Source organism: Lithobates pipiens, unplaced genomic scaffold, assembly GCF_037356315.1.
Source record: "Lithobates pipiens isolate NorthernLeopardFrog02 unplaced genomic scaffold, aLitPip1_a1.2 Scaffold_30, whole genome shotgun sequence".
In the NCBI taxonomy this organism is placed as follows: domain Eukaryota; kingdom Metazoa; phylum Chordata; class Amphibia; order Anura; family Ranidae; genus Lithobates; species Lithobates pipiens.
The window spans coordinates 36,391,198-36,403,607 of NW_027507791.1; the positions used below are offsets into that span (position 1 = coordinate 36,391,198).

The 12,410-nt window shown below is 43.0% G+C and overlaps 2 protein-coding genes across 8 annotated transcripts in view; one reads left to right on the forward strand and one right to left on the reverse strand.

Moving 5' to 3' along the window:
* The window catches only part of LOC143942631 (NACHT, LRR and PYD domains-containing protein 12-like), a 1,996,551-nt gene that overhangs the window by 1,340,443 nt on the left and 643,698 nt on the right, over positions 1 to 12,410 (reverse strand). The window lies entirely within an intron of this gene.
* The window catches only part of LOC143942632 (NACHT, LRR and PYD domains-containing protein 12-like), a 305,905-nt gene that overhangs the window by 271,128 nt on the left and 22,367 nt on the right, over positions 1 to 12,410 (forward strand). For 5 of the 7 annotated variants that reach the window (XM_077463990.1, XM_077463994.1, XM_077463992.1 and 2 more), the window contains one exon: positions 7,658 to 7,822. The exons of the other annotated variants lie outside the window; for them this stretch is intronic. In XM_077463990.1, the coding sequence (XP_077320116.1) occupies positions 7,658 to 7,822 (165 nt within the window). The remainder of the gene's footprint in view (positions 1 to 7,657; positions 7,823 to 12,410) is intronic. 7 annotated transcript variants of the gene reach the window in all.

Sequence of the window (12,410 nt, forward strand, 5' to 3'; positions counted from 1 at the left end):
AACTGAATCGCCTCAAGGCGCTGTGGCGAGCTTTGATCATCTGCTAAAAGAGGAAGGTCTTGAGTTTTTTTCCTAAAAACCAGGTGATTTTCTTCCAGGCGGATGTTGATTGGTAGAGCATTCCACAGCCGAGGTCCTTGGACAGCGAATCTCCGATCCCCCTTGGATTTATACCGGGCTTTGGGCATGAGGAGGAGATTTTTTTTGGCTGATCGAAGACTGCGGTTTGGTGTGTAATGATTTATTTTCTCCATTAGGTATTGCAGAGCTTCTCTATGCACGCATTTGTGGGTGAGGCACAGGGTCTTGAACATGATCCGATTTTTTACGGTTAGCCAATGTAAGCTCCTTAGTGAAGGAGAGATGGATTCCCAGGGTTTTTTTCCTGTTATCAGCCTTGCCTCCGTGTTTTGGATCAGTTGTAATCGCGCAAGTTGATATTGTGGTATTCCTATGTAAAGCGAGTCCAGTCGTGAATTAACGATTGTTCTAACTACCACTGCTTTGTCATTCTTTGGGATAAAAGGGATGAGTCTGCGAAGCATGCGCAGCAGATGGTGAGATCGACTGACTACAGATCCTATTTGCTCATCCATTGACATTTGTCCATCTAAAATAACCCCGAGACTCTTCGATTTGGTCTTTGGGGAGATAGTCTGCCCAAAGACGGTTGGTGGAGACCAGGAGGTTTTGGTTGCAGGCTTATGATTTGGGTGTAAGATAAGAAGCTCTGTCTTTGATTGGTTCAGCTGGAGGGAGTTGGTGGTCATCCAGTCCTCTATTGATTTGAGGCAGTTTTCAAGTTGTTGTTGGTGATCTTTTTTCCCATTGATCCGGAAATAAAGTTGCGTGTCATCAGCGTAAGAGTGGAAGCAGAGATCTGAGCATCTAATGATTTGAAGGAGTGGGCGAATGTAAATGTTGAAGAGAACGGGTGACAACGGAGAGCCTTGAGGGACTCCGCAGGTGACTGCCCGAGTTTCGGAGAGGAATTTTCCTAGTTTCACTGTCTGTGACCGATTTCCTAGGAAGGACACAAACCATTGGAGATCTATGTCTTGGACTCCGGCTACTTCTGTGAGGCGGACGAGTAGAGTATTGTGATCTACTGTATCAAACGCTGCACTTAGGTCTAGCAGTACGAGGAGACACGGCTCTCCGTCATCTGCTGCTTCGAGGGCGTCATCCCAAATCTTGAGGAGAGCTGTTTCTGTTCCATGACCCGGGCGGAAGCCTGATTGCAGCGAGTCCAGGAGTTTGTGAGTATCCAGGTGAAGTTGTAGCTGATGTACTACAGCTTTCTCCATTATCGTAGAAATGGTGTTGAGGCTTGTAATTGGCCTACAGTTGTTTGGATCCTGAGGGTCCAGGTTTGGTTTCTTGAGTAGAGGTTTGACGATGCCTTGTTTGAGGATGCTGGGAACAATCCCTTTGTGGAATGATCGGTTTATGAGGTGGGTTATGGTTGGAGCCACGATGTCGGAGCATTCTTTCAGTAGTTTTGTGGGGATGATGTTAATAGGTGAGGCACTGTCACGCAGTTTATTAATGATGTTTTTTGCGGTGTCTACGGTAATTGGGCATAGTGAAAATTTTGGCGGTTGCGGTATGTTGGTGCAGACATCCTCTTTATGTATTTGCTGGCTGAGGTTGGATGTTTTCCTCTGACAAATTGTTTCCCTGATGGTTTTGACTTTATCGATGAAAAAATCTGACAGTTTGTCACAGTAATCCTGGGATTCGCTTTCTGGGGGCTCTAGGCACACCAGATTCATTGATTGATTAACGAGTTTAAACAGTTCCCGTGGTTGGTTTGCGGCCATTGAGATTGTATATGAGAAGTGGTCCTTTTTGGCTTTGAAGATTGCTTTCCGATAATTCTCTGTGAGACCTTTGTAGTTAAATTGGTTTTCCTCGGTGGGATTTCTTCTCCATGTTCTTTCCGCTCTTCTGCGTTCTTGCTTTAGTACGGAGAGGGAGCTATTAAACCATCCAGCATTTTTCTTCCTGATGAGTGCCCTGCATTTTGGTGCTACCGAGTCTGCTGATTGCAGTAATGCCTTGTTCAGGGAGTTGAGTGTTTCCTCCGTAGAATGGTTTAAGGTTATTGTAGATATCTTTTTGGACAGAGTGGTTTTGAAGGCTTCAGAGTACAGTTTTTTATGTGATCTGGTCCAGTGCGTTGTTACAGGTTTCCGTTTTGCGTTGGTGATGTTGGTAGCGATTTTGAATTTGATGGCGTGGTGATCCGTCCATGGCCGAGTTATGTTGTCGATTATGTTGACGTCAATGTTGTTTTTGAAAATGAGGTCCAGGGCGTGTCCTGACCCATGCGTGGGAGTCTTTATCAGTTGCTGTAGACCCAGTTCTTCTAGTTGATTGATGCAGGCAGTCGCGATGGGGTCTTTAGGCTTGTTTGCCCAAAGGTTGAAATCTCTGAGTGCCAGGAAATTTTTGAATTTTAGGGTGTGCATTGCAAAGGATTGCGTGAGGGGTGTTGGTTGAAGATGTAGCGTCAGGGTTTCCATAAAAGGCACTGGGTTCTGAGATGATGGTTTAGTGAGATCCAGGTGACCTTTAAAGATCACTGCTAGGCCTCCTCCTTTTTTCCCTATCTGGTGTTCAGTTAGGATCCTGTAGTTTCCTGGCACCAATTCGGTGAGGATGGTGTTGCAGTCAGAGGTTAACCAGCTTTCGGTGATGAAGAAGCAGTCTACATTGTTCTCGATGATGAAGTCGTGTACTTCCAGTCTATGTTTGACTGCAGACCTGGCGTTAATCAAGGCGCAATCTAATTGTAGTGGTCGAGTAGATTTCTTCCTGTGGTTGGGAGCTGCTTGTCGTCCAGTTTTTAACCACTTGCTTACTGGGTACTTAAACCCCCCTCAGTCCCAGACCAATTTTCAGCGCGAGGAGGAATACTAGCCGATTACCGGCTCCATTATATCACATGATCAGCTGTCATTGGCTGACAGCTGATCACGTGATAAGGGGTCAAGATCGACCCCTTGCACGGATCGGTGATCAGGCGAGTCTCATGGACTCGCCGATCACAGAGCGTGCCGCACGCGCCCCTCAGGGGGCACGCAGGCCGCTCGTACACGGGACTACGTCTATTGACGTCGTCCCGGAAAAGGAGATCCGTGCTGTAGCCGTCATTTGGCTATAGCGCGGATCTCAAGTGGTTAATAGTTGTTCTCTTTGAAGTATTTTTTCTATGGAAGATGGCAATGTGGTGTTGATGTTCCTTAGTCTGTGCAGAACTTCAGCTGAGTATTTGAAGTAGCACATGGTTTGTGGATGCTGTTGATGGTACTATGGGCCTAAGATGATGATCCTGATCAGGGTATTGATCCTGAGGTGGGGCTAGGTATCAGACTTGCTGCCGTGCTTGAGGCTATTAGCGCGCAAGTTGATCAGGGGATGCCTATATGGATGCGGAAGGAGTTGTATTCGGTTGCTGGCTGTTCCAGCTACCTTTACTTAAGGTGAAGGTCTCCACTCAGAAAAGAAGTCTGGCTGTGATCTGGAATAGTCGTCCTAGGATAGCGTAAAAAATGGAAAGGAGGCCAGAGGTAGGAGTATGCTAACCTATGGTTGTTCCTGATTGTTCCAGAGGAAGGCGAAAAACCCCCTGACATTAGCAGCCAAACGCACCAGTGGGGCAAAAATTCCTTCCTGACCCCCCTAGGCGGTCGGATGGAGTCCCTGGAACAATCACTGGGGGGAGTGGAGGTGCGAGCTTACCTGGCTGCGGTGGTCCCCGTTAAACACTCTGGTTCCGGTGAATCTGGCTTGCTGTCAGCCTGATGTTTCTGGAAAGCTGTCTGGTTGCCCCTTGCAGTGGGATCTTTAAAATGGAGGGGAGGGTGGAGGTAGGATAGAGGTTAGAGACTCCTGTCTTAACTCCTGTTTTCAACTCCTGGTTATTAACTCTCCACTTTAGTTCAAATAATCCACTTGTGTTCACAAAATCCACATGCAAGACACCATCAGGGAGCAAGCTCCTGGAGGAGTTTGTATAACTACCTTTTATACACCTGTGAACAATTAACCCCTCCCCTAATTTGGCAGGAAGAAAGGGAAAAAAATGCTGTTTAAGGCTGGGTTCACACCGCTGCGGGGGGAGAACCGGATGTGATTCGCACAGCAAATCACATCCGATCTCCGTAGCGCTGCGAGTTCAGCCATACAGATAGTATGGCTGAACTCGCAGCGGTCCCGCAGCAAACTCGCACGGGACCCTTTTTTGGGTCCGCAACGGAATCGGATCGCATTGGGGTTCACACCATGCGATCCGATTCCTGTGCGAGTCGGCAGATCACACTGCAATATGCCGACGGATCTGGGGGTGTCATTAACATAACATTGACACCCCCAGCCGTCCGCATAGGGCAGTGTGAACTGCCGGCGGAAGGTGAGCGATGCGGGAAAACGCCGCGGATTCGCGGCGTTCCCGCATCGCAATAGTGTGAACCCGGCCTAAAAAGTGTCAGAAAAAAGGTCTTTTAAAAACTGCTAGCAAATGTATCAAATAAAGGAGGGGAGAAAATAAAACACCCCCAAAAACAACACTTGCAAGCAGAAGCAGTCAAAGCACAACTCCTGGTTGTTAACTCTCCACTTTAGTTCAAATAATCCACTTGTGTTCACAAAATCCACATGCAAGACACCATCAGGGAGCAAGCTCCATGTGATTGGAGCAGAGATCAGTGTTCACTAAATGAAAGTCCAACCTCCCCACAGTTAGTAACACACCCCTAGGAACACTTAACCCCTACACTGCCACCCAATGGTTAACTCCTTCACTGCCAGTGTCATTTACACAGGAATCACTGCATTTATATAGCAGTGATTAGTGTATAAATGACAATGGTCCCAAAAATGTGTCAAAAATGTGCGATGGGTCCCCCACAATGTCGCAGTCACAATAAAAATCGCTGATCGCCGCCATTACTAGTAAAAAAAATAATAAAAAATTATTAATAAAAATGCTATAAAACTATCCCTATTTTGTAAACGCTATAACTTTTGCGCAAACCAATCAATAATCGCTTATTGCGATTTTTTTACTAAAAATATGTAAAAGAATACGTATCGGCCTAAACTGAGGGAAACAAATGTTTTTTTATATATTTTTGGGGATATTTATTATAACAAAAAGTAAAAAAGAATGCGTTTTTTTTCAAAATTGTCGCTCTATTTTTGTTTATAGCGCAAAAAAATAAAAACTGCAGGGGTGATCAAATACCACCAAAAGAAAGCTCTATTTGTGGGAAAAAAAGGACGTCAATTTTGTTTGGGAGCCACGTCGCACGACCGTGCAATTGTCAGTTAAAGCGACGCAGTGCCGAATCGCAAAAAGTGGTCTGGTCTTTGACCAGCAAATTGGTCCAGTCTGAAAGTGGTTAATAAAGGACTTGTCCCCAAGCTGTGTCTTGTCGTTTTTAACATTTTGACATTTTGCACCGGGCAAGGGTTGTGGGGATGAGGCCCTTGGTTTTGGTGGGACTACCCCAAAGCATCCTCCCCATGTTGAGGACATGTGGCCTGGTCTGGTATGGATTTTGAGGGGGACCCCTATGCCAATTTTTTTATTTTGGTGCAGGGTTCCCCTTAAAATCCATAGCAGACTCAGGTCTGCTATGGATTTTGGGGGGACCCCTACGCCATTTTTTCAAAAATTTGGTGCATTGTTCCCCTTAATTTCCATATCAGACCCAAAGGGCCTGGTATGGATTTTAGGGGACCCCCACGCAATTTTTTTTTAAATGATGGTTTGGGGTTCTCTTTAACCACTTCAATACTGGGCTATAGTCATATGATGTCCGCAGATGGGATCTCCCATCCTGGGCGGGACTCATATGATGTCCTTGGCTTGTTGCCACTCCTGCGGGCCCCCAGGGGCCCGCAGCACAGCGATCATGGATGAGGTGTGTCCCTTGGACACAGCCCATCCCAGATCCATGTAAAGAGCCAATAAAAATTGTCTTTTTACCACGTGACCGGCTGTGTCCAATCACAGCCGGTCACATGTACTGTCTACATGCGCTGTCTACATGCACAAGGCTTGTCATTGTGACCCAGCCCAACCCGATCACAGTAAAGATCCAATGAAATTTACTCTTTACCATGTGACCGGCTGTATCCAACCACAGCTGGTCAAAGAATGTCAACAAACCACGGTAACGAGATGTTACCGAGTTCTCCTCCTCACACACCTGTCGTGTATGAGAAGGAGATTGTGGTAACATTTCGTTACCGCTTAGTGTACACCAACAACACTGATTGCCCGCCTAATAAAGAGGACTTGTCGCCACCCATCAAAGTACCCAAGTACCTGTCACAGCCCATCTGAGTACCTGTCACAGCCCACCAGGCCATCCGAGTACCCGAGAGGCTTTTTCTTTTCTATGTAATGGGATTGCGGCCATTGTCTGGATACCTCGGGTGATATTGGAGATACTACCTGGAGGTCTGACATTCCGTGGCACAGTCTGTTCTCATTGGAAGCTGGTTTGAGCAGAGTGGCGCTGCTGGAAGGATATAAACAAGCGTGTCTGGGCCTTGCTTGTAGAGACAAACCTTTTGGTAAGTGAACTGTTTGCTCACTGGTGTGGTGGAGATTGATTGAAGTTCCTGCAAAGAGGTGGCAGCTGATCAACATTGATTTAAGCCAGATGGATCTTTGTGACTTATTATTTCTGTTACTGCACAAGTCACTGTATGGTGATTGGAGATGGAAGTAGTGGTGAACAGGTTGAAGGAAATCTGCGTTTTCATGTTTATGAACATTCTCTTGATGTTTGCAATTTTATGAGATAACTTTGTTGCATTTTATGTTTTTTTAAACATTATATGTTATATAGATTGAAGTAGCTGTGAATAGGGTGGAGGAGATCTGCCCTTCCTCACATGTATGAAAGTGCATTTTTGTAGAGAATGTAATTGTTATATCTGCTCCCTATTGGTGGAATTATCATATCTAGTATAATATGGAAGACTGCAGCAGCACTAGTATATAACATTCACACAATATGAATGTGAAAATATTGTGTATGTAAGTGTATGTATAACAATGGTATGGAGAATATTTCACTGATGACTAATGAAGAGAATTTATAATCAGCATATATATAAAAATTAGTGCAGCAATATGAACAATTTTTCAAAAAAGTCCAAAGAAAGAACAGTAATAATAAAATCTTCTCCACGCCATAAGATCAAATCCTCCACCATGATATTCAAAGGAAATCCCAAAGTACAATGGTGTCACTTTTAGTCAATGAAGTTTCCACAACATGAGTGAGACTTTTGTGACGATCAAAGCGAATCCCCACAACTGAATCCAAGACTTGGCAGAAGGTTGGAGGTGAAAGCCTAGAGGTCAGTGTGAATGTGTATGGTCCAATCCCCATACAGGAATAATGAATGGATCACACCACCTCATCCACTTCTCATGTCACATTTAGTAATTGGGGTCCACAAAAAGAGAAATCCTCCAATAGTGTAGATGATCGATCGTCTTTTATAAAGTGATCTCATATTAATGATTCCAATAAAGAGAAATGAGTTCCATTCATGTAGAGAATAGTTACATTCATTCCTGGGGGAGAAATTCATTTTCTTCTGGTAACATTCTTCTCTTCTTCTACAGATTGTATAATAATCACCTGACAGACAGTTCCTGCCCCCACCTGGCATCTGGAATAAGAAATAACCAGACACTTAGGACACTGGACCTGTATGGGAACAATCTGGAAGGTCCTCATTTCAGGGATCTGATGAAAGCTCTGACAACAAGCCGGATAGAGACATTACGGTGAGTATAACAGGACTGACTGAGACAATAATATTCTGGGACAGTTTTATATCTAAACCACATAAATAATATAGAAATATGAGAATGTCATCAAATTCCATCTTTAGACTCCATAAGGCTCCATGCACACTGGGCTTAAAAAAATGTCAGTTCCCTTGACAGAAAAAACTTTCATATAGAGAGTAGGGATGCACCGAATGGGTTTTTTGGTGCCGAAACCGATACCGAAAATGAAAAATACACTAGGCCGAAAACCGAAACCGATACCGAAACAGCACCGAAACCGAAAATGGCTTTTTTTATATATTAAAAAAAATATATATATATATATATAAAATTGCCTTATATGGTATTATTCATTATAGTATTCATATTCAACTGAATCATTAATTTTATGAATAAAAGAATAGTCTAGTAATGGAAAATAACAGTACTTTAATAAAGCAACCCAAATAAATTGGACATTGGACACAGAAGGTAAAATCATAAAATCAAATAAAATACAAAATTAAATGATAAATTACTACCGCATATCCTGCAGTGTAGACTGTAGTCAGTGCACATTGAACCATAACAACAAAATAAATAAAAAAAATTAAATAAAATAATATAAAAATAAAACGACTAAGACTAAGTCTAAGAAGACTTAATGTCTTAGACTTTATTAATTTTCAACTTAAACCAGAAGAACTAGTAGTAATTCAGTTATCTCTCCCTAAGGTGTCAGCGGCTGCATGTGCGATAAAAGTGTATGTATGTAGCTGCGGGTTACACACACAGTCATACAGTAGACCACACTGTTTTCCGGCCCCCGGGTATGAGCAGAGACAGCCTGGAACACAGTCTACAGTCTGGTCTACAGCAGCGGTGTTCAGGCAATCACAGCAAGCAATGTAGACTAGTCTGTTTCTGGAAGTCTCTGCCCATATCTGGAACACAGTGTGGTATAATGTATAGTACTGGAATATGTAGACAGCCACAGATACAGGACATACAGTTTTGCACATGCAGCGGGCTGAAAGCTTAGGGAGAGACAATCAATGACTGATAGTTTTGTCCCAACAACAAACTATAAAGAATAACAATGGCAGAAGGCTGTTATTCTGTTTCACAGTAATATATAAGTATGCTAAATTCAATAAATATTTTCAACTTGAGAGAACTGTAGTAATTTATTTTTTCCCCCCTAAGTTCTCTCCCTAAGGTGTCAGCGGCTGCATGTGCGATAAAAGTGTATATATGTAGCTGCGGGTTACATACACAGTCATACAGTAGACCACACTGTTTTCCGGGCCCCCGGGTATGAGCAGAGACATCCTGGAACACAGTCTACAGTCTGGTCTGCAGCAGCGGTGCTCGGGCAATCACAGCAAGCAATGTAGACTAGTCTGTTTCTGGAAGTCTCTGCCCATATCTGGAACACAGTGTGGTATATTGTATAGTACTGGAATATGTGGACAGCCACAGATACAGGACATACAGTTTTGCACATGCAGTGGGCTGAAAGCTTAGGGAGAGAGAGATATAGTTTGGCCCAACAGCAACAAACTATGTATGATGTGTGTGTGTACAGTACTAAAACTGGAGATCTCTTAAATTGTAGAAGTGCAAAAACTGTAGAACTACTACAATGAACAAACAACTAATGGCAGTATGTCACAACTAGACATCTGGAACATACTGGTAGTCAGTCATACTATGTTGTATGTTCCAATTGTCCAATAGCACAGTCCAATGCCAATTCATTTACTATGTTCAACAACATGGTAAAGGAATTAGTCTATGCTACGGATTTATAAATCTATTTCAGTATAAGTGGCAGATTTCGCTTTAAGAACAAAAGTTTCTCCGCTTTCTCACAGGAGAGACGGTTTCTCTTCTCGTCAAGAATATGAGATGCTAGACTGAATAGTCTCTCACTCTCTGTACTGGTGCTTGGGGCAGATAAATATCTGCGTGCAATCTGTGCAAGCAAAGGAAAATGCTGTTTGTTGATGTGCCAGTACACAAGGGGATTGTCACTTCTGGCGATAGGCTGTTCAGCTAAATAAATGTCCAGCTGTTGGGTAGCTGCACTTGTTGTGGCACTGCTATGGACCGGGGTGCATTCATGTAAAATTTCTTCAAACATATCAGATATTGAGGGAGCGTGTTCCTCTTCACTTGTCTGCAACCGTTTCTTCTCACTTTCCTCTGTGCTACACCTCAAAACTCCTTCACCAGATGCTTCCACCACCTCCATTTGTGCCTGTATCATTTCCTGTGCACGCTGCTTTTTCTCAACATTAAAATAATGCTCTTTAAATCAAGGATCTAGAACTGTTGCAATGCAGTACAGAGGTTTGGACTCAGTGTCTTGAAACCGGTTGGTAACAGCCTCCAGTAGAGTGGTTTTAGCCGTTTTTACGCCATGGTCTGTTTCTATCTCTTTTCCTAGCAGACGCTTCAGTGCGGCAATCAAGGGAATAACTTCAGAAATGGAAGCATTAGTTGAGCTTATTTCTTTTGTTAACTGTTCAAATGGAGATAGAAGAGACAAACTATTTTCAACTAACATCCACTGATGTGCACTCAGTGTTGCCGGCAGCTCGTAATCTGCAATGTATGCAGCTAAAACACGCTTTTGTTCAAAAAGACTTTGCAGCATATAGTAGGTGCTGTTCCAACGAGTGGCTACATCTTGCTGCAGTCATTTCGGTGGCATTCCAAACTGTATCTGCAAAGCTTGTAATCTGGAATAAGCAAGTGGAGAATGCTTAAAGTGACCCACAATTTTTCTTCCTTTTGATACAATATCAGATATGGTGCGCTGACTCAGCAATCCTTCATTCACAGCCAATTGTAGCGTGTGTGCCATACCCGGTATGCTTTTAAGTTCACTGTCCTCCATTGCCTTTGCCATGTTCCGTGCATTATCTCGTAGAATCAAATGCACTTTAGACTTCTCAATGTGCCAAGTGTCAAGCATGGATTTTAAAGTGTCAGCTATTGCTGCTGCAGTATGTGATCCAACAAACTCACGTGCGTTAAGTAGGATGTTTTGCAATTGAAATTTGTCATCTATCCACTGCGCTGTCAGGCTAAGCATGCTCGTTGGACTGACGTCTGAACTCCAAATGTCGGTAGTAAAACTGATTGCTATGATGTCGGTAGTCATGAGCTCTTGAACGTGTTTTCTAACACTGCAAAACAATTCAGGTAGACAGGTATCTGCAAAGTAGCGTCTGCTTGGTAGTGAGTAACGCGGCTCAATATGTTGCATAAGCCTACGGAATCCAATGTCCTCCACAACAGAGAATGGCTGGTCGTCTAATGCAATAAATTCCATAATTTTATCTGTTATGGCATGAGCTTTGGGACTGTCACTTGCAAATTTTTTAACCTTTTCAAAGACCGTGGCCACAGATGGTGTTGAGCCTGAGTCACTTTTTGGAAGTGGCACTGTTTTCTTGTAATCTGAATGCTGAACTGGATGTCGTGTTTTCAGATTGTGTATCAAACCTGTTGTTGAAAAATGACTTGGCACTGTACCCCCTCTTGAAATTTCTGCTGAGCAAAGACTACAGATTGCAAATTTGGGGTCTTTATCAGAAACTTTAAAATATTTCCACACTGCAGACATGGTCTACCTTTGCTGGTAGCGCAGAATAATAGCATAGAATGATCTATAGTGGGAGCGAAATCTGAGGGGGAAAAGAAAAAAAAGGACGAAATTAATTTTAAAGCTAAACCCCAGGAGGCAGCTTTAAAAAATAACAAACTATCACTTTTTTTTAAACGATGCAGCTCTTGCCATGCAAGGTAATTAATAATATGTCTGCACTGCACTACATCTGACTTGTAGCAAAAAGATAATATAATTGCACCGATTAAATTTCATTGCAAATGGAATGGATTGCTTGCATGCAAATTGCAATTGCAATTTCATGCTATATTTAATTTTTTTGGCGCTATTCTGCAGTATAATATAATACTATAACTTCATGTGCTTGTTGTAGAATAAAATATATAATATATATATAGTTGATAAATATAATATATTATATTGCGTACTGTCATGTTTAAAAAAAATCATGTCATGTCAGTGTGCTATACTATACCAAATGACAAATTCAATGACAACAAGGGCATACATTTTATAGTATACTAGTACTACAGAATAAATAGCATGCCATTCCATTTCAAATCAGTTTACATTTTTTGCTACATCACAATGTACTGTAAGACATTTAATTAATACCATACTGCATGGCACAAAAGGCACCAAGGCGTAAGTAATACATGTTGTTTGACTGCTATGACAGTTTCAGTAGTATAGTAAAATAAATTAGTTGGATTTTTTGGCAGTTTAAGGCAAAAAGGCAATGCATTGCTCACCGGCGAATAGTAGCAATGGTAGCCATCCAGGAGGGACAGTGCCCACTCTTGTACTTCAGTATGTGCAGCCCTCTATGAAGCCGTCTCGGGTCCCAGCAGCGTCTCTCGGGTCCCAGCAGCGTCTCTCGGGTCCCAGCAGCGTCTCACAAGCACAAGGAGCGTCCGCGGGGAAGGTGCCAGTGTCTCTGCAGGGAACGTGCTTACGAGTGCG